General features: G+C 43.0%; 1 protein-coding gene across 3 annotated transcripts in view; it reads left to right on the forward strand.

Moving 5' to 3' along the window:
* LOC109889363 (talin-2) overlaps positions 1 to 22,099 on the forward strand; it is a 144,458-nt gene that overhangs the window by 96,571 nt on the left and 25,788 nt on the right. For all 3 annotated transcript variants that reach the window (XM_031822773.1, XM_020480738.2, XM_031822774.1), the window contains 24 exons: positions 957 to 1,251; positions 2,537 to 2,703; positions 3,364 to 3,492; positions 4,807 to 4,920; positions 5,355 to 5,603; positions 5,711 to 5,839; positions 5,973 to 6,075; positions 7,107 to 7,315; positions 7,766 to 7,885; positions 9,543 to 9,740; positions 10,321 to 10,460; positions 11,022 to 11,115; positions 11,752 to 11,841; positions 11,926 to 12,048; positions 12,715 to 12,858; positions 13,054 to 13,215; positions 13,775 to 13,915; positions 15,550 to 15,731; positions 18,433 to 18,568; positions 18,651 to 18,752; positions 20,114 to 20,284; positions 20,477 to 20,623; positions 21,401 to 21,502; positions 21,615 to 21,734. In XM_031822773.1, the coding sequence (XP_031678633.1) occupies positions 957 to 1,251; positions 2,537 to 2,703; positions 3,364 to 3,492; positions 4,807 to 4,920; positions 5,355 to 5,603; positions 5,711 to 5,839; positions 5,973 to 6,075; positions 7,107 to 7,315; positions 7,766 to 7,885; positions 9,543 to 9,740; positions 10,321 to 10,460; positions 11,022 to 11,115; positions 11,752 to 11,841; positions 11,926 to 12,048; positions 12,715 to 12,858; positions 13,054 to 13,215; positions 13,775 to 13,915; positions 15,550 to 15,731; positions 18,433 to 18,568; positions 18,651 to 18,752; positions 20,114 to 20,284; positions 20,477 to 20,623; positions 21,401 to 21,502; positions 21,615 to 21,734 (3,567 nt within the window). The remainder of the gene's footprint in view (positions 1 to 956; positions 1,252 to 2,536; positions 2,704 to 3,363; positions 3,493 to 4,806; positions 4,921 to 5,354; positions 5,604 to 5,710; positions 5,840 to 5,972; positions 6,076 to 7,106; positions 7,316 to 7,765; positions 7,886 to 9,542; positions 9,741 to 10,320; positions 10,461 to 11,021; positions 11,116 to 11,751; positions 11,842 to 11,925; positions 12,049 to 12,714; positions 12,859 to 13,053; positions 13,216 to 13,774; positions 13,916 to 15,549; positions 15,732 to 18,432; positions 18,569 to 18,650; positions 18,753 to 20,113; positions 20,285 to 20,476; positions 20,624 to 21,400; positions 21,503 to 21,614; positions 21,735 to 22,099) is intronic.

Genomic DNA, 22,099 nt, shown 5'->3' on the forward strand with positions numbered 1-22,099 from the left:
ATTTCTAAACTTTTTCTCATTGAAACTGCTGTTTCAATGAGTTAATGTTTAAGTTGTGCTACAACCAGCACTGCAATGAATGAGTATCGATAGGCTTACGTTGTTATTAGCAGCTTGTTTCTTTTTTTATATTGAGTAATATCAGTTTCAGCTGAGGGAGGGAGAGCAGAGTGATGTTGAGAGGCGGACCCTCTGCTACTCTCAGAGTCACCATCAGATGCATTGCAGGAACAAGCCCAGTTAAATAAAAAATAAAAAAGCAACTTATTGAAATGTTTGCTCACTCAGCTGTGCCTCACAATTTATAAAACAACTGATCTATTATTGGTGTGATCAAATACGTTTTGAAATATAATTTTTAAATGGTCTATGAAGAACAGCAATGCAATGGCAGGGCAATTCAACCATAGCCAATATGTAATAGTGATAATGTATTGAGCGTATAGCCTACTGCACAAACCTCATTGCTAAAGAACTGTTTTTAATAGGTTAATGTTGCATAGGCTTTTTATTATTTTTTATCTGAGTGATATACAGTGGGGCAAAAAAGTATTTAGTCAGCCACCAATTGTGCAAGTTCTCCCACTTAAAAAGAGGAGGCCTGTAATTTTCGTCATAGGTACGCTTCAACTATGACAGACAAAATGAGGGGGAAAAAATCCAGAAAATCACATCACATCATTTGCAAATGAATTCATTAAAAATCCTACAATGTGATTTTCTGGATTTTTTTTCTCATTTTGTCTGTCATAGTTGAAGTGTAGGCCTCTCTCAACCTTTTAAGTGGGAGAACTTGCACAATTGGTGTCTGACTAAATACTTTTTTGCCCCACTGTATCTTGGTTTGCATTTTGACTCAAAAAGGTTGTTGACCACAGCCCTAGGCCTAGCATCTTTAAATGTGTTGTATTTTGAGAGTGGCCACTAGAGATTGACTGTGGACTTTGTTTGTCCAGGTGGTGAGCCCCACCATCAGTTCCCCGGTGTGCCAGGAGCAGCTGGTTGAGGCAGGGAAGCTGGTGGATCGCTCGGTGGAGAACTGTGTCGAGGCCTGTCTGGCGGCCACAGACGAAGGTGAGCTGCTGAAGCAGGTGGGTGCCGCGGCCAACACAGTGAGCCAGGCACTCAGTGACCTGCTGCAGCACGTACGCCACTATGCCAGCTGTGGTGAGCCCATCGGACGTTACGACCAGGCCACAGACACCATCATGACAGTCACTGAGAGCATCTTCACCTCCATGGGTGACGCAGGTGAGCTATGGGAGAGGAGGGGAGGGGCGGGTAGGGTTGATAAGGGGAGAGACTGGTGTAGTGCGGAGGGAAGGGAACTGGTTGATAACAATTTTGGTGGTTATGGTGAGAGAACCTTTCACTCTTTTGATTAATCTTGCAAGTATTTTCACATTCCTGGTCAGTTCTGGCTTCAAGCAGTTTGAATTTCAAAACTTTAGCTAGCTATTATCCAAGGACTTAGTAAGTAAGAATTATCACTGAAGTAGGTACCAGTATCTAGCCTGTGTTTCTTGTCTTTTTTTCTCAAGACTTTCACTGAGGTTATTCCCCTGTATTTTGACTGAGTGGGACCAAAGATGTTGTCAGGTTATGGTTTATATTAACTGACCTTCAAAAATATTTTCAAAGCCTGAAGTATTTGTTATGGTTCGCCGATGAGTCTAAAGAATTCCTAACCCCAGCCAATCCTCAAGGGGTTGTAGAAAACATGTCATTGAAAACCACTACAGAGCTTCAAATCTGGTCTCAATCACTGTTCAATGGGGCTTTGAAACTTAAAAGGAAACATATGACCTGAACATTTTTGGAGGGCTAAAGGGATACTTTGAGATTTTAGCAATGAGGCCCTTTATCTACTTTATCTACTTCACCAGTCAGATGAACTTGTGCATATCATTTGTATGTTTCTGTGTCCAGTATGATGGAAGTTAGAGGTCGTTTCGTAAGCCAGTGCTACCTAGTGTTAGCGCAATGACTGGAAGTCTATGGGTATCTGCTGGGGAAGTAGATAAAGGGCCTCATTGCCAAAGTCCCGAAGTATCCCTTTAACATGCTAACTTTCATAAATTATTGTAAAAAGAAATTGCAGTAATTCAGCCAAGTATTCTAAAAAGTCCCATTTCACTGACCATGTAACGTAGCCTAGATGTCATGTGTTTTATAGTCTTCTCTCTAGTTATTTCTAGCTGTAGGCAAGGTTTTTATAGGCTGACTGGGGAAATATGGTAGCTTCTAAACAGCACTATAGCAGCTTTCTAGTTCTTTTCTATGCATTTTTGTGACGGAATAAAGAAATATATATTTTTATAACCAGAGTGGAGAATGCCAAAGGGAAACTACTGTGAGTATGATACCAGAAGGTGAAAAGGAAGCCATGTAGTGTATTGTGTGAGGCCCAATGAGGGATCAGCATTCAGAGAATAATCTAGGCCATGTTTCTGTGGTGATAGCACAGTGGGGAAGTATTGATGTCTCTCTCTCTATTTTCTCTCTGATCGCTCTCTTTATCTGTGACCGTGTGTAGGGGAGATGGTGCGTCAGGCCAGGGTGCTGGCTCAGGCCACGTCGGACCTTGTCAATGCCATGAGGTCAGACGCTGAGGCTGAGGTTGACGTGGACAACTCTAAGAAGCTGCTAGCAGCAGCTAAACTCCTGGCTGATGCCACGGCCAGGATGGTAGAAGCTGCTAAGGTACTAAGACGGACGACCACTACACTGTACTTATTATAATCCTAGGAAGGATTAGTGTATGCCATTTAGTTTATGATATGTCATATTAGTGTATTATCATTAGTGTCATGTCTGCAACTAAAACTGGAACTTTACTGATATCATTTGATGGAAATTAGATGTTCCTGCTGTAGTCTGAGCCGTTGCGTCTCTTTAGAGCTGAAATAATGAAAGGGCAGCACCAATGGTTCTTAATAAGCCCATGGCGCTGTAGACAAGTATAAATGAGCAGGAAATTATCAATGTGAAAACGCCAGGCAAGTGAAACGTGTGACACATTCATCACGAATCCACTGCCGTTACAAAGAAGAAATGGGAATCTTGCTCTGACGGTTTCCTTGGAAACTGTCAGAAAACAGACAGAGCCTAATGCCTCTGCATTTAATATATAGTCACAGTGTTGGGGAAATGTGTAGAGTGCCACTGAGACTATGAGAGAGGTTTTGATATTCCCTTTGCCACTGCAGAACTACGATTGTATTTAGTGGTGTTTCTGCTTGCAAGCAACTAAACACCACTAAATACAATCGTAGTTCTGCAGTGGCAATGGGAATATCAAAGCCTCTCTCATTTCTGCCTGCATGCTTGTGTGTATGTCTGTGTGTGCACGTCTGTGAACAGGGGGCTGCAGCGTACCCAGAAAATGAGGACCAGCAGCAGAGGCTGAGAGAGGCTGCAGAGGGGTTACGCGTTGCCACGAACGCTGCAGCTCAAAACGCCATCAAAAAGAAGCTGGTCAACAGGCTGGAGGTGGGTGGAGGGACAATGACAGCACATTGTAACCATTGTGCTACCATTGAGACCCTGTCCTGCTGTAGTTTTGTAGCAATCAGCATTTGTCCTTCCTCACAAACCACAGAAGTCCATCCAACACCATGACACACCATTAAAGAGGAGACTGTGTCAGATAGAACTACCTAGATCTATGTGAAGATGGATGGATCTCCCCCCAAGCCTTGGGAAGTGCATAGCAAAAGGCTCATATAATTTTGAATTAATTTGCACAAATGAGGCATATTTAGCATATTCTCTACATTATTTATTCTCCTGCAACAGAAGATGTGAAGTCCATTAGTTGTGTGAATGAGTTAATCGGAGTGTAAAGATTTGGGTTTAGCCCTTAGTATTTATCAGTCCCTAATGACATGACCCTCACTTCAGTCATTTGGAGCTTCCACTGCACACTAACCCAAGGCTGTAATCAGTTTGTTATCATAGATGCACATCTCTCTCTGTCTCTGTAGCCTGTAGTAGTAAATAGTTACACCCCAAACAGGATACAGAGATAATAAAAACAATTTAGAATGTAATGGGTTTCGATTAACTGAGAGTACACCTCCACCTGCCCATTCATATGGCTGAAATCTCTCCTACTGATCACCTAAAGCTTTATTTATCGGTTTAGGTTTCAACACATGGCCATTTGTGTTGTATTCTTCCCAGCATGCTGTGCTCTTGGGAGCATAATACATGTAGTGTGTATGTTTCACCAGCAAGAAAAGAATGCTCTCTCTCTCTTTCTCGCTCTCTCTCTGTGTCTCCACCACTCATCTCCATCCTCTCCTCTTGCGTTTTACGTTGTGCTGTCTGTTTGTTTTCCCCAGGACAAAGATAGCATTGTTGTTCAGGTTCTTGTTTCATCCTCCATCCTTCCGCCCACAAAACTTGGAATGTCTTTCCTCTTGCCACTTTCCATTTTGTTTACACTTCAAAGGAAGTCACCTCTGTGTGGATTAATGGAAGTAGAAAACATGTATTGTACAGTGCTTATGTATTTTATGAATTGTCAACATTGCATGTTGAGACAATGTGGTACTAGACCCAAAATACAGTAGTATGAAAGGTTCAATGACTTGGATTATTTTGTCAGGTGGCGATGTCCACTGGGAAATTCTGAAATAACTCTTTAGCTTAGTTTGTGACCGCCCCTATTTAGTTTAATCTTTCTGAGAAGCTCAATCTGATACTGTATACAAGTAGTACACTATCCTCATCTATTTATCTGATGTAAGACATTTACCCACAATAAACCTCTGTCAATATATCTCTCTGTTTCTGGAACAGATTGCTGCTAAGCAGGCTGCGGCTGCTGCTACTCAGACCATCGCAGCTGCCCAGAACGCTGCTGCGTCCAATAAGAACACTGCCTCTCATCAACAACTAGTACACAGCTGCAAGGTACAGTAATATTGACACACAGCAAACAAGATCACTCTTGGATCACTATGATGAAATACCTACAGATGTAGGATCTTAATTTGACTTATATTGTCATAGCAAAATAATCCTGAAGCAACAGGATTTGAACGTTTAGTCCATAATGTGGCTTGATCGGTGGTTGGGCTATTAGCTATTAGGCTACATGAAAATTGCAATACTGTTAATATAATTGTGTGTTAGTATGGGTTTTCAATGAATGTTTGTAAATCTCGAAGCTCATCTGCATTTCATGCATTGCGGAAAAATTCTCAACAACTAAAGAATGATCAAATTAAGATCCTACATTTGTACAGTATTGAACCAATACTATCACTAGCCGGTTGCTATATTGGCAGCATTTATATTGACGATTTCATTACATTGGTTTAAGCAAATGATATCTGTACTTGTAGGCAGTGGCAGACCACATCCCTCAGCTGGTCCAGGGGATGAGGAGTAACCAGGCCCAACCAGAGGAGCTCAGTTCCCAGCTAGCGCTCATCATGGCCAGCCAGAGCTTCCTACAGCCTGGCAGTAAGATGGTGACGTCTGCAAAGTCAACCGTCCCCACAGTGACAGACCAGGCTGCAGCGATGCAACTTGGCCAATGTGCCAAGAACCTGGCCACATGCCTAGCTGAGTTGCGGACAGCCACCCAAAAGGTAAGTCCTTTAACCCCCTATCCACAGCTTCTGAAAGTCATGTTTTCATACAGCTCAGACATCCTCTGGACTGTGTGAGAAAGGTTTGTGTCTGTGTGCTTCTGCAGGCCCATGAAGCCTGTGGCCCACTGGAAATAGACTATGCCCTCAATGCTGTCCAAACTCTGAGGAGTGAGCTTCAAGATGCCAGGATGGCTGCACACGATGGGCAGCTCAAACCACTTCCTGGGGAATCGGTCAGTACATTAGCATAACTAAATCCATATTAGAGCATTTGGAATACAGTGATTTGCGCCAATCATGCAAAGCAAAGCAAATCTGCAGATGTGTGAGAAGGCGTGACATTGTGCTCATGTGTCGTCCCTACAGCTAGAGAAGTGTGCCCAGGACCTGGGTAGTACCTCCAAGGCTGTTGGCTCCTCCATGGCTCAGCTGCTGACCTGTGCTGCCCAGGGCAATGAGCACTACACAGGTAGGAGTTCAAACAGAGAGAGAGTGCACTGCAAATGATTGAGCAGTACAAGAGCAATGTTTACCTAAACTGAAGGTAGACTCATTCGTTTCTGGGATTTTGGTTAGGCAGTGCTAACTGTTCCTAATATCATCTAATAATATGTGACAATTAGCTCAAGGGTCCCAGTAAAGCTCTAACAAGTGGGGTGAAAGAGGATAAAGTAGACAGCAGAAACCCTGACAGGCATTCACTTTCCCTCCACCAATAGATGTACAAGTCTAATTCATTTCTTGATTTCTTGATGTTATCACTATTGCCTATGAGGGAGGAATAAACCTGATTGGGTTCTGCTGCAAAGCCGGGCATTTTCTTTAGCCTCCATTCTAGCTCCATTTAGTCTCTCAGGAGAATTGATAAAGACACATTTCTGAATAGTGTGTTCTAACAATGGCTTCTCCTGCCCTCCTACTCTCTCTCTCTCTCTCTCTCTCTCTCATTCATCTTATTTTCACTAGATTTAACATTCCATCAGCAATGGGCTCCACTCGGCTGGATAATGCAATTTGATGCGATTTGCTGCATTCCCGCATCTCTGCTTTGTGTGTAATAAGTAAAGCCCCAATCCCACATGGTGCCTCGTTCTCCTATCTAACTCATTTGTTTTAACAACAGGGGCGCTTTAGGTTGGGCTCACCGTGCTGTTCCTACTGTTCAGTTACACATTACCAACAACTCTTTCTATTCATTCTGAGCACTAAAGCTGCACCCCTGAATGTGTGTATGTACATATTTTTGTGTAAGGACATATTTAGTGAAGGCATAATGAGATTGAAATGAGGTAGGATTCAGCTTGGAGTTTGGCTAGTGAATAAATCATGATGTAGCTAGCCGGAGGCAGAGTAGGTTGTTTAGCTCCATCTTAAAGAACACTAATGAGACACAGTGGGACGTTGACACCAGGTTTCCCATCATTATTTCCTGGACTAGCTTTGTTATTCCAACTCCAACACTTCCACTTCCTTCCTTATCTGTCTGTCTGTTGTGTGCAGGCGTAGCTGCCAGGGAGACGGCCCAGGCTTTGAGGACATTGGCCCAGGCAGCCAGAGGTGTGGCAGCCAGCACCAAGGAACCCCAATCTGCGGCGGCCATGTTGGATTCTGCCCAGTACGTCATGGAGGGATCTGCCATGCTCATCCATGAGGCCCACCAGGCCCTGGTCTCCCCAGGCGACGCAGAGAGTCAGCAGAGGCTAGCACAGGTGAGGAACTTGCTGACTGACTGTATTGACATCTTACTCCTAGACAACTGGGTTCGTGTTCCAAGCACAGTGTTTTCTGTCAGGCTCTTTCCTCTCCTCTGCTGTCTGGCTGATAACCGATTTGTAAACACTGCTACTCTCCATAACAATTATCTGCCTTAAGTGTTGCCATTTTCTTTCCTCTGTCTCCTGCTTAGCGATCCTCTCACAGGAACGCTAGCTGCCGGAAAACTGCTTATTTGCAGCAGGGCCCTTTGGGAGATCAACATATTGGTTGACATATGTCTGTGACAGTAGCATAAATTAGTGACATGGATTGTCGTTCTCCGCTTGCAGGCTGATTTGCATTTCAGATGTTTTTCCTTTTCATAGCTGTGCCCAAGTACTGTGGGAAATGGTTAGAATCTGTAATGTCAGCACACTGACAGGCTTATCTGTGCTGTGTTTCAGGTGGCCAGGGCAGTGTCCCACTCTCTGAATAACTGTGTCAACTGCCTGCCTGGCCAGAAGGATGTGGACATGGCCCTGAGGAGCATCGGAGAGGCCAGCAAGAAACTGCTGGTGGACAATGTGAGTCCTGCTGCCAGATGCGCGAGGCTGCAGTTTGGAGTGTTGATGTCTTATACACAACCTAAATATAAGGGGTTATAGAAGAGCATGGCAATGCTGTCCTTTTAACACACATTTTCCATTCATTACTGGAGTCATTAATCATCTGTACATATGTCTCAAATCTATTCAGGGCAAATTCTAACAAACATAAGACCAAATACAATATGGATTATGATCTGCAGCCATTTTTATTTATTTCTCGGGTAACAATTAAGTGCCTGTTTTCAAGTATTGTTTTTAATTAAAATGGTCAAAAAGAAACAAAAATAGCTTCTTAGCGAAGATACATTTCTCAAGCAAAAATGTTGCTCGGACTGTCTGGAAGTGGTCTGAGTGGGAAGGGGGGAACTGAAAACTAGCTGTTATTGGCAGTGAGGTTTGTAACGGTCTTTCTTATTGGTCTTTTAACTAATCAGGCAGGCCAAAACACCATCCCAGCAAAACAGGCTTAAATGTCAAGCGGTCTTTTCAAATGCTCTTAAACTAAAAGGGCATTATCATATTTTTCACAATTTCACAGTGTTATTCAAATCAAACTTTATTTGTCACATGCGCCGAATACAACAAGTGTAGACCTTACCGTGAAATGCTTACTTACAAGCCCTTAACCAACAGTGCAGTTCAAGAAAGAGTTAAGAAACTATTTACCAAATAAACTAAAGTAAATGATAATAAAAAAGTAACACAATAACATAACGAGGCTATATACAGGGGGTATGGGTACCGAGTCAGTGTGCGGGGGTACAGGTTAGTTGAGGTCATTTGTAGATGTAGGTAGGGGTGAAGTGACTATGTATAGATAATAAACAGCGAGTAGCAGCAGTGTAGAAAACAAATGGAGTGTAGGGGTCAATGTAATAGTCCGGTGGCCATTTGATTAATTGTTCAGCGGTCTTATGGCTTGTGGGTAGAAGCTGTTAAGGAGCCTTTTGGTCCTTGACTTGACTGGAGTCTCTGACAATTTTATGGGCTTTCCTCTTTCCTTTCCTTCCAACCTCATATTGTGGAAATATATATTCACAACTGAATGCATTCAACCAAAATGTGTCTTCTGCATTTAACCCAGCCCCTCAAACACAATCACGTTTATTTATTTTTAAAACGTAAACAAATATTTTGTGATATCCAATTGGAAGTGACAGTCTTGTCACATCGCTGCAACTCCCGTACAGACTCGGGAGAGGCGAACCCGGAAGCCAGCCACACCATTGTGTCAAAGGACACACCTTACAACTGGCGACCGAAGTCAGCGTGCATGCGCCCAGCAGGTCACAAGGAGTTGCTAGAGTGCGATGGGACAAGGACATCCCAGCCGGCCAAAACCTCCCCTAACCCGGACGATGCTAGGCTAATTGTGCGCCGCCTCATGGGACTCCCGGGTTGCGGCCTGCAGCGACACAGCCTGGGATCGAACTCCGGTCTGTAAGGACACCTCAAGCACTGCGATGTAGTGCCTTAGACCGCTGCGCCACTCGGGAGTCCCCGACAATCACGTTGTTGACTTGACTGGGCCTTTAATGTTACAAATTATACTGATAATGAGTACTTACAGTATGTACTCATAGTGAGAAGGAGTACTGAGGCCTACAGTTGTGTTTCTCTTCTGTGTCTCCAGCTCCCTACATGCAGTAAGTCCTTCCAGGAGGCTCAGAGTGAGCTAAACCATACTGCAGCTGAGCTCAACCACTCCGCAGGGGACGTGGTCCACTCCTCCCGGGGTACCAGCAGCCAGCTGGCCATGGCTTCTGGGAAATTTAGCGAGGACTTTGACGAGTTCTTGGACACTGGCATTGAGATGGCCGGACACACTCAAGTAGGTATCATTAACTGTAGAAGATCCCAACAGCCCCATATATCTGATTCGTCTCCCTGTGAAATAAATGTGGATAAATGTTACGATGCCTGATTATACGGTTGGTAGATAGTTTAGGTTAAATAGGATAAAATGAAAATGCCTCCGAGGTAGTCAAATGTTGAGTGATTTCAAATTTTTCTGTCACTTAAGCTATTTATATGTATTTGTTAATTAGACCTTTTCATCTAATTCACTTAGGTACATGATTATCCCCGAGAGCACTAACACGGTCAGACAAGGAGATCTTTGATGATCTTGTTCTGGTTATTTTGCTAATTCATTTGGATAGATCGTGTGAGAGTGCAGTTGATGTAGCATGACACACAGGCCTTAATCCGGTTGAAAGGGAATTGGCTGTCTGAGGTGGGGAACACGGTTCACTTGATGTCAATTCCATAGGCCATTCGAGAGCATAGACAGTGTGACTGTGTGGCAATAAGTACAGTTTCATTTTCCTGGAAAGAGGTGTCTCGAAAAAAATGTCATAAAATGTTTCTTGAAGGAACAGCTGAGTTGTATTGTGATGTTGTCTTTATAGTGCCAAGAGGACCAAATCGAAGTGATTGGCAACCTGAAGAACATCTCTATGGCATCCAGCAAGCTCCTTCTGGCAGCCAAGTCCCTGTCAGTGGATCCTGGAGCAGCTAACGCCAAGAACCTGTTAGCTGCTGCTGCAAGGTGAGGCCACTCAATATGGAGTTGAATGGCATTGTGTAAGGATCTCACAAGCTCGTGAGTATAAGGACGGTCTACGTTTGCACAAAGTAAGAGTGTAAGGAGTGGCTTTAGTTAGCTAGTTAGAACAAAAAACATACTCAATATTCAGAGCCATTCTGATCCAGTTTCCAATCAAAGCCACCCATGTACTGCAACATCTCTGCTGTGACTGTGGTTGTATGGCCCTCCTCACAGCATGCTGCTAGGCTGAGAGATAGTATGGTAGAATCCCTCCTGCTGGAGACATGGCAGGCAGCTGGCCGCACTGGGATTTTAGCCTGACTGAATTCCCTCTCTTTAATTAGGCAGATGGATGGAAGCCATGGCTGGAGCTTGTCTGTGATCACTGAGGCTGAGCGTGGCCTCGACACTCCTGTGCAGTGTTAGATTGTCACAGGGAGATAGGGGCAATGGGCTCTGCCATGCGTGTGTAAAGTAAAGGGCTGAGAGTGTGTGCTGTGTGTACATGTTGAAAGAGATGTGAGAGCTAAAAAGCCCTATGCTGCTGCCCTTGTGTTTCAGAACGGTGACAGAGAGTATTAACCAGCTCATCACACTGTGTACCCAGCAGGCACCGGGCCAGAAGGAGTGTGACAACGCTCTAAGAGAACTGGAGGTAGCCTTTTTACCAAACACTACACAGACCTTTTTATGTTCAGGCTAGATAATGTTTATTTCAGTCTCGACAAAATAAAGGGTTTTGATGTAGAATGTTTTTTTTTCCTTTTTTTTCTGACAAAGCAATGTTTTACCAGTACATATCATTCAGGATGGATGAAATGGGATGATATTTAATGTCTGAATGAGATGCATGTTGCTGTGGGTTTCTGTGTGGACATTATAGTATGCACAGCAGTGCTCTGTCTCTATGGGAAATAATGACCAAGTCATTTATTTCCTCTGTGCCTTCAGCCCACATCCCCTCCTCTTCACCCGCTCTGAAAATGGTTACCTGTCTCTGTCTTTATCCATCCATCAACAGAGCCTGCTCAACATTTAATGACAGTCCCCATTCATTTCTACCCCTTGAGTAACACTAATGATACTGTTATGTAACTAACAGATCTGTGGTTTCTTTTCCAAGTAATGACTATAAGTTAAAGATTAACATGGCTTCAAAACAGTCAGATTAAAAACAGTTGGGCTTGTTTTACATATAGCACACATTTTTCTGCCCCAACACTGTGGGTATCAGATTGGTAAAGTAGTTTGTGCTGTCCTTATTGTTGAGCCCCTCTCCCTCTGTGTACAGGCTGTGAGAGGATTGCTGGACAACCCCAGTGAGCCTGTCAGTGAGCTCTCCTACTTTGACTGCATCGAGAGTGTCATGGAGAACTCAAAGGTAAAGCCTTACAAAATAATCACATGCACCATAGACTTTAAATTGCAGTAATCTTACAATTTATTTCCATTTCTCCATGTACAGGTTCTTGGAGAGTCCATGGCGGGGATTTCCCAGCACTGTAAGACGGGCGATGTGCCAGCGTTTGGGCATTGCGTGGGAGTGGCGTCCAAGGCCCTGTGTGGGTTGACCGAGGCGGCTGGACAGGTGAGATCCCAACCTAGCACTGACGTACTGCCTGGAGCTTCCAGCCTCCCTCCCACTCCTTCCTGCTATCAGTCCTGGGTCTGGCACGCAACCAACAGTCTCTATCAGCTCTAAACCTCCGTTCATGTTTAATAACAGCAGCTAGCTGTCTCTATAAAGCAGGAACTAAGCCATGAGCATTCCTCTCACCCTCTGTTCATGTTTAATAACAGCAGCTAGCTGTCTCTATAAAGCAGAAACTAAGCCATGAGCATTCCTCTCACCCTCTGTTCATGTTTAATAACAGCAGCTAGCTGTCTCTAAAGCAGAAACTAAGCCATGAGCATTCCTCTCACCCTCTGTTCATGTTTAATAACAGCAGCTAGCTGTCTCTAAAGCAGAAACTAAGCCATGAGCATTCCTCTCACCCGCTGTTCATGTTTAATTACAGCAGCTAGCTGTCTCTCTAAAGCAGAAACTAGAAACTAAGCCATGAGCATTCCTCTCACCCGCTGTTCATGTTTAATTACAGCAGCTAGCTGTCTCTCTAAAGCAGAAACTAGAAACTAAGCCATGATCATTCCTCTCACCTGCTGTTCATGTTTAATAACAGAATATTTCTCCTTAACAGAAACTAAAGCTATGTGGCATTCCTCTTTTCTCTTTCTCCTTCTCTCCACACTGCAGGCATCCTACCTGGTGGGTGTGTCTGATCCAAACAGCCAATCGGGTCATGAGGGGCTGGTGGATCCCATCCAGTTTGCCCGGGCCAACCAAGCTATTCAGATGGCCTGTCAAAACCTGGTGGACCCTGCCAGCAGCCCTTCTCAGGTGAGAAGACCGATGTAGTGGGACACATACAGGGACATTTGTTGACGTATTTAGTCTATTATACGAATAGTTACTTGGTAAATTTGAACATCAACGTAACATCAAACGTCTTCTCAACATATGCCTCTTTAGAGAAATGTCCCATGTTTATACTGCTTTGTTTGTCCTTTGTTTGTGTGTTTGGCTGTTTGTTAGGTACTGTCCGCAGCAACAATTGTAGCCAAGCATACCTCAGCTCTTTGCAATGCCTGCCGCCTGGCCTCGTCCAAGACATCCAACCCTGTGGCCAGGAGACACTTTGTTCAGTCTGCCAAAGAAGTTGCAAACACCACAGCCAACCTTGTCAAAACTATAAAGGTATGTGTGCTCTCTGCCATGGTCCACTCATAAATGGGATTCTTGTCCTTTGTACCTTCAGCAACACTAGATTAATTAATGTTCTCTGATTCCAATTAAAATAGTTACACAATACAGACATATTTCTTCATTACTAATGATGTATCTGCATTGGGGTGTTGGCTTAGGGCAGGGGTACTCAAGTACTATTTGAGAAGGTCCAGTGACACACATTCCCTAGGTGGCAAAGGTCCAGATGGGTAATTACATTTATCAGCATAGTAACAAACCCCCACCTCGTAACCCATGTGACTCCAAACTGTTCACACCCCTCTTGTTGGCAGAGAGAACATTTTGCTAATTTAAAGCTAATTTCCTGCAATTCTAACGTTTCTTCCATGTCTTATGTGTGTTTATATGATACCGGGGTCAAAGCCTGACCTAGTACATAATTATTATTATTTTTTTTTAATTCATTTGTTTCCGGACCTGCATTCCGTATTGACCCCGTTCTGGGTCCAGATCCGGTCCACCAGTTGAGTATGGGGGACTTAGGGCATGTCCTGTTATTTTCTTCCAGGCCTTGGATGGTAACTTCTCAGAGGAGAACAGAGACAGGTGCCGTGTTGCTACAACTCCACTCATCGAGGCTGTGGAGAATCTATCCACATTTGCCTCCAACCCAGAGTTTGCTAGTATCCCTGCACAGATCAGCAATGAGGTTCGTATAGCTGCTTGTTCAGGGGGTGACTTTTGTATTGTGCGATACAGTGCATTCGGAAAGTATTCAGACACCTTTACTTTTTCAACATTGTGTTGCGTTACAGCCTTATTCTAAAATGGATTAAATAAACATTTTCCTCATGAACCAACACACAATGCCCCATAATGACAAAGTGAAAACCGGTATTTAGACATTTTTGCAAATGTATAAAAAAAATAAAAAAAATATTATTATTATTTACATTGGGGATCCATAATAAATACAAATACATCAGTATTCAGACCCTTTGCTATGAGACTCGAAATTGAGCTCAGGTGCATCCTGTTTTCATTGATCATCCTTGAGATGTTTCTACAACTTGATTGGAGTCCACCTGTGGTGACATGATTTGGAAAGGCACATACCTGTCTATATTAAAAACCAAGCCATGAGGTCAAAGGAATTGTCGAGGCACAGATCTGGGGAAGGGTACCAAAACATTTCTGCAGCATTGAAGGTCCCCAAGAACACAGTGGGCTCCATTCATAAATGGAAGTTCCTAGACCTGGCTGCCTGGACAAAGGGAGCAATTGGGGGAGGAGCAATAGTCAGGAAGGTGTAGAGCTCTGGAGAGACCTGAAAATAGTTGTGCAGAGCTTGAGAGAAACTGCAGAGAAGAATGGGAGAAACTCCCCAAATACAGGTGTACCAAGCTTGTAACGTCATACCCAAGAAGACTTGAGGCTGTATTCGCTACCAAAGGTGCTTCCACAAAGTACTGAGTAAAGGGTCTGAATACTTACGTAAATGTGATATTTTTGTTATTTTTTTAAATCAATTTGCAAACATTTCTAAAAATTTGTTTTTGCTTTGTCGTTATGGGGTATTGTGTGTATTTTGATGAGGGGAAAAAACAATTATTTTTAGAATAAGGCTGTAACTTAACAAAATGTGTAAAAAGTCAAGGGATTTGTATGTAAGCTCTTCAATGAAAATGAAAATGCAGTTCTTGCTCAGAGGACATTTTTTTGATCTCCTACGATGTTTCTTTAGCATATATTGTCGCATTTGTTTTATTTGTCTGATTCCTCACATATGAAATGGCAAAGCTACCCCTACAGTATCCATGAATACATTGGTAACTACAGCATTCAAGCCTCTTGAAATAGAACCTCAAATATAGAGCCAGCACAGAGTTGTTTCTCCAGGAAAGCTTGGGGAATTGGTTTGATATACCATTTCTCTCTAGTTTATTTGATGTGGCTCAAGGAGAAATGTTGTGTATTTTATCCCTGAAAGCTTTATGACTTTAATATGTTGGAGGGCAGTGTTTAACCGCTCTCTCGCAGCACAGCTGCTCTAATCTTCAGCTTGTTAATCTAATTGTCGAGGGAGGCTTTGGCTGGCATCTTAAACTGAAGGTGTGCCTCTGCGTCTCCGTGTAAAGCTGGATCTCTAATCTCATCCCCCCCCTGTGATACGCGGCTCTGATTACACCTTTGATCCATCAGAAGTTGGGCTGAATAATAAGAGATCAGGGACAGCTGTGTAGTGTGTTGCTATTGAGCTGTTCTGTTAGAAGATCTTTAACCTGTGGTGTTCTAACTATCAACTCCACTGTCCTCCCCTCCCACCCTCTCTTCCATGTCCAGGGCTCGGCAGCCCAGGAGCCCATCGTGCGTTCAGCCCGCTCCATGCTGGACAGCTCCACCCTGCTCCTGGAGACCGCCCGCTCACTCATCATCAACCCCAAAGACCCGCCCACCTGGTCCATCCTGGCTGGGCACTCCCGCACCGTCTCCGACTCCATCAAGAGCCTCATCACCTCCATCAGGTCAGCACTGACCCCTCTGGTAATAAACTATGGTGCTCTGGATATTATTATGTTGAGGCCGAGGGGGGAGTTCAGTTAGCTCTGGGTAAGTGTCGGTTCGACTGAGCAGTGCGTTGTCATGGTAATTTATGGTGGCTGGGTTTCCACCTCCCATGTATTATGAAGAGGAACACTCTAGGGCATTATAAAGATGAATAGGTAGAGTTCCGTGGAGGATCTGCTGTGCTGCTGGTGCTGCTTACAAAGCTTTCTTATACTGAGAAAGTCCCTCCTGCTGTTATGAATTGAGGATTCTCTCCTCATTATCTCACACACACACAGACAGTAAATTGCCCCTCAGCTCCAGCACATTTTGCATCTGGTCAACCTCTAGAGACCATGCACCTACTGTAGTATACAATGCATTCGTAAAGTATTCAGACCCCTTGTCTTTTTCCACATTGTTACGTTACAGCCTTATTCGAAAATGTATTAAATAAACATTTTCCTCGTCAATCTACACACAATACCCCATAATGACAAAGTGAAAACGGGTATTTAGACATTTTTGCAAATGTATTAAAAATAAAAAACCGATAACATATTTCATTATTCAGACCCTTTGCTATGAGACTCAAATTCGAGCTCAGGTGCATCCTGTTTCCATTGATCATCCCAGAAATGTTTCTACAACTTGGTTGGAGTCCACCTGTGGTCAATTCAATTGATTTTACATGATTTGGAAAGGCACACACCCGTCTATATAAGGTCCCACAGTTGACAGTGCATGTTAGATCAAAAACCATGCCATGAGGTCGAAGGAATTGTCCGTAGAGCTCCGAGACATGATTGTGTCAAGGCACAGATCTAATCCATTTTAGAATACGGCTTTAATGTAGCAAAATGTGGAGAAAGTCAAGGAGCTCTTGAATGCGCTACATGATTTCCCTTCTTTGAGGTCCTGTAAAACTGCATTGATAACCTGCTTGTAGAAGTACTTCCTTGTTCATATGCCTTGATTCGGTCTTATGTAGCAACATTTGAAATTGTGTTTTTTACATTGGATAAAAACAGAGACACGGAGCTACAAAATGGTATATCAAACACTGCATTTGAGGAACAATGAGAAAGTAATTCTGCTTTGAAAGTTGATAAACTTGTAAACCTCACTTTTGAGAAAATGGTCTTTGAATGTTTTGGTACATACTGGAGAGCTCTACTTTGTCTACACCCATTCAGCATCGTTCACACCCTCTTCAGCTTTAGCTCCACCAATCTCTTTAAGGGTTGATCCAAGCGTTCTGTCCTAATAGCTTGAGTGCTTGACTGCTGTTAACTGGCTAACAGTTGTCACAGTAACATTCTATTCAAATGGACACTTGCATAGTGGAGTCTTTTGTTAAGACATGTAGCCATAATCACAACTTGTGATGTTACTACCTTGCATGAATCTGCAGGTAGCTAACCATCCAGGTTCAATGTTAGCTAGCTAGCTAGTTTGAAGATGTAATCCAGAGACAGGTGTTTTCTCCATCTCCTAAAATATCACACTCAAATTCCACTGATTTCAAAACTTGGTCCTCCAGAAAGTGGAGAGCAACACTGATGCAGTTATATGGGCAATATTTTTTTTTTAAAGCCGCGTTAGACAGGATTACCTACAAATACTAACTTGCTCAAATAGAGATTGCATGCTATATGACAGACCAATCCAAACTCATCTCTCGGTATGTCCAGCCCACTCATTAGCCAATCATGGCTAGCGGGATGGTTGCTGTTTTTTCTGTTGCTAAACCAACAAGGCTCGTAATTTAAGTTTGTTATTAAGGCACATGGAAGTTCACATGTTCCAGAAGGCATTTCTGACCAAAAAGCGCATTTGGATTACGTTCAAATGGCTCTCATGTGAAGTAGTGACCCATGACATACGCCTAGTAGCCTGAAACGGGTCACATATGTATCATGAATAGGGCTGCAAAGCTATTGTTAATTTAATATACATTTGGTTATTTTGAGAGGTAACTGAACATCTATGCTAACTTTGGTCATTTATACTTGAATAACTTTTTTTAAAAATGTATTCATATATAGTTTACATTTCTTTATTATATCTGTGTCCAAATTGTCAATGAGTTTCTAGTAGATAGACCATATGGTTCAAGAGAAAATAGCCTAATTAAATGAAAAAGCATCTAATCAACATTGGTATTATTTTCAATTAATTCTGCAACTCTTCCAACTACTGCCACCATTTTGACGCAGAAACATTGACAACAAATACATATTGACATAGTAAAACAAATAAAGGTGTGTAATTTTTCTTTTTTTTAAATAAAGGTTATTTCATGCTGAAACCCTCCTATTTAACACCAATGGTATTCACTAAGTTGGTTTATATTTAGGATAATGTTTTACAGCGTTGTCATATTGTTTTGGGGGGGATATTATCTTATTTAATTGTTTCATATATTTTAAATGTGATAACGCCACACAGGGGGCCAGAGATAATTACAGACACCTGTGATAATCTGAAGTTCCCAAAAGGGCCACTAGATGTCTTGTGATAACTTACATAAAATCCTTGAAAGATACTGTTCCAATATTCTGGTACTTTACTGGTTTCCAGTAATATACCCTCACTTCGCAAGCCTAACTGTGATGCTGCATTCATAACCTGCTTGTAAAAGTACTGCCTTGTTCCTATGTATCATGATACTGTTAGGGACAAGGCACCAGGGCAGAGGGAGTGTGACTACTCCATTGATAACATCAACAAGTGTATCCGGGACATCGAGCAGGCTTCTCTAGCTGCTGTCGGACAGAGCCTACAGGGATGTAGGGATGACATCTCTTTAGAAGTAAGTTCAAATGGTCAATATAATTGGTTTCTTGAGCTTTCATTTTCAGTTTCCACTTCATAATTCTTTGCCACTCCCCTAGGCTTTGCAAGAGCAGTTGACATCATCGGTGCAGGAGATTGGACATCTCATCGATCCCATCAATACTGCAGCCAGGGGTGAAGCTGCCCAGCTGGGACACAAGGTACTCAGCTAGGACAATTCCCCTATAGCAACCTTTTGTAATTTAAGATCACTTTCACATGAACCTAATAAAAATAGTTCTGTAGGAATGAGGTTTGTGCAGTATGCCTAATATATTATCACAGCATGTTGGCTATATGCCTTGCCTGCCAATGTTGTTCTTCTCAGACCATATTCTATTTCAAAACTCAAGCTTTGATTACAAAATAAATCAGTCAGGGGGAGCACTTGCAAGCATAAATTTAAATAATTAGCAAATCATTTGCTTTCTTATTTTACTGGACTGATGGTACCAGCATCTGATGGTCATGGTGCTTTCAAGACAACTGGGAACTCTGGGGGGAACTAAGTCTAATCATGATGTCGGTGATCTTAAGGTCTGAAAGCCGGAGGTCTGGAAAGATGCCAGAGTTTCTGACTTGGAATTCTGAGATGGATGCCAATGCCCCCCAAAATCCTGGCAGATCTCGTTTTTTCCTGAGTTCCCAGTTGTCTTGAACACACTGCAGTCAGAAGTTGGAGATTTACAAGTTCCCAGTTGTTAGTCTCAGAGCGCAGCAGAGTCTCTACTTCCTTTCCCCTGGTGAGACTGACCAGAGAGAGGGAATACCATCTTCCACCTGATGGTGAAACTCGAGTAGCACCGCATCTGCTTCATGCACACATTTATGTTGTTCCTGTGGCTAGAGAAAGTGAAATAGTCCTCAAAATTAAAATAGACACGACAAGCTGCTAATAATAAAAGGGCAGGGCTATCGATACACTTGGCTACTCATTCATTGCAGCGCGAGTGGAAGTAGGTAGAAGCATGTTTTATATTTTGTAAAAGTGTTGAATAAAAACTTCGACATGAACTCACTTATAAAAACAACAGCTCTTTGCTGTATTCTTTGACAGTCTCTCTGCAGTCATGGTTTTAAAAGTTATTCAATCTTATGTAGGCTAGTATCAAACTTTACTGTGGCCGGGGTCATGGAAGCTCTGTAGGCACAGTGATTTGATTTGAGTTATCTGATTGGCCAGCGCAGTAGGGACACTCGATTTTTCCACAGGCGGAGTTTGACTTTTCAGACAAATGAAATGGTTCAAAATGGGAACATTTTGCTTACCCGGTTGGCAGGGCTTCTGAATCAAGTGCACCTACCGACTACAGCACAACACAAATAAAATACACAAGCCTTTATCACAGCCTTTATCGTTGGCATTTCTACAGAAAAGTTTGGTGATCCACTAGGAATTCCTTGAAGATCGCGATCGACCGGTTGGTGACCACTGCCCTATAGGGAGAAATTCCTGTTTCCTAGATCCACTCCAATTATCCAATCTGTGTCTTCTACTGTTACATGATACTGCCTCTCCCAGGTGACCCAGCTGGCCAGCTACTTTGAGCCACTGATTGTGGCGTCTGTTGGCCTGGCTTCTAAGATCATGGACCAACAGCAGCAGATGAACATCTTAGACCAGACTAAGACCCTGTCAGAGTCCGCCCTGCAGATGCTCTACGCTGCCAAGGAGGGAGGTGGAAATCCTAAGGTAATGTTACTGGGCACAAAGCCATGTTAGAGCAATGGAGCAGTACTAAATTAGTATGGATTTGTGTGCACCTTATTCTACAATATAGATATATTGTAGAATAAGTTTATTGTCGTGTGCATCGCCATGTATATTGCTATGATGAAGATCTTTGAGTTTCACGATGGTCTGGTGGGTTTACTGCGTGTCCAGGCAGCCCACACCCACGACGCCATAGCAGAGGCTGTCCAGCTGATGAAGGAGGCTGTGGACGACATCATGGTGACGCTGAATGAGGCGGCCAGCGAAGGCGGCATGGTGGGAGGCATGGTGGAGGCTATTGCTGAGGCCATGGGCAGGGTGAGTGGGGGCTGGTGTACTATACAGCTGGGGGTGTCGTACTGTATAGTTGTGTGTGTACAGTGGTTCTTCCTTTAAAAGTCGTGGCGTACTGCAGCACAACTTGCGGGGTGCCACAGAATTTTAAGTGTCAGCCATTGTTGCCAGAATGGCGCAATTTACCACCATCTACCACAAACTGTCGCGGCATAAGCGCAACACTTTTAAAAGAAGAACCACTGTATATGTGCATGCATGGGTGTACACGTGTGTACTGTGGCCCCAGACAGCTCAGGAGTAGAACTCTGCTGTTAACACCTTTCCTCCTACTGCTTTAAGATGTTTCCTCCACAGTGTGCAGGCAGAAAAACATGCCCCTCTAACTGACATTCATTGGTGAGAGGGATGGGAAGTGTCAGCTCCAGACCTCAGAGCTGACAGTTGTCACTTATCCACTGGCTGTCACCCTCCATCCACTGTGATCTGTCAGTCTTGATGATGGCGCTCCTAATAATGAATTATATTTGATTGCCTGATTGCTTCTATCAGATGTTGGTCTCTACATGTTTCCACCCCAGTGAATTCCATTTCTACTTCTGCATTGAAACTAACACATCATCCGGCCTTTTGTGGATATCTGCATTCTGCAACATATTTATGCATAGAGTTCATTGAATAAATAAAATATTTATTCAAATGCGTGGTACATGCATGGTTGGTATTCATATGTGTAGATTATGTACAATAATAGGGAGCTAAAGTTAATATATTAAATGACTCATGGTTTTCCCTCTGCAGTTGAATGAGGGCACTCCCCCTGAACCAGAAGGATCCTTTGTGGATTACCAGACCACCATGGTGAAATACTCCAAGGCCATCGCCATCACAACTCAGGAGATGGTGAGCACAAACAACTACTCCCTGAATATGTAATGTGTCCTTATATTATTTTTTATATTATCCTTATTATCAAAACTCTAACATGTTATGGCCTTGTTCTGACTGTCTACAGATGACTAAGTCAGTGACATGTCCAGAGGAGCTGGGTGGCCTGGCCTCTCAGGTGACTGTAGACTACAGCCAGTTAGCCCACCAAGGTCGCCTGGCAGCCGCCACCGCAGAACCAGAAGAGGTGAGAGGTCAAACAGTGCCTGTCAAAGCAGGAAACATTGTTAAAATATTGCATTATGAGCTCTAAGAAGGCATATGGAATGTGATTTCTCTGTGGTGCACCTATAGGCAAGCCCTATGTCTTTATAAGGCAACATATCAAAAGAGATTTGAGATGCAAGAGATTTGCATATGCTAGGAAATAAATATGCAGAAATATCACACAAAGTATTCATACCTCTTATTCCACATTTTGTTGTTTCAGCCTCAATTCACATTTATAAAATTGATTTCTCACATGATACCCCGTAATGACAAAGCAAAAACATGTTTTTATACATTTTTGCAAATGTATTGAAAATAAAATAGACGTATCTAATTTACATA

Source organism: Oncorhynchus kisutch, linkage group LG4 (genome assembly GCF_002021735.2).
Source record: "Oncorhynchus kisutch isolate 150728-3 linkage group LG4, Okis_V2, whole genome shotgun sequence".
Lineage (NCBI taxonomy): Eukaryota > Metazoa > Chordata > Actinopteri > Salmoniformes > Salmonidae > Oncorhynchus > Oncorhynchus kisutch.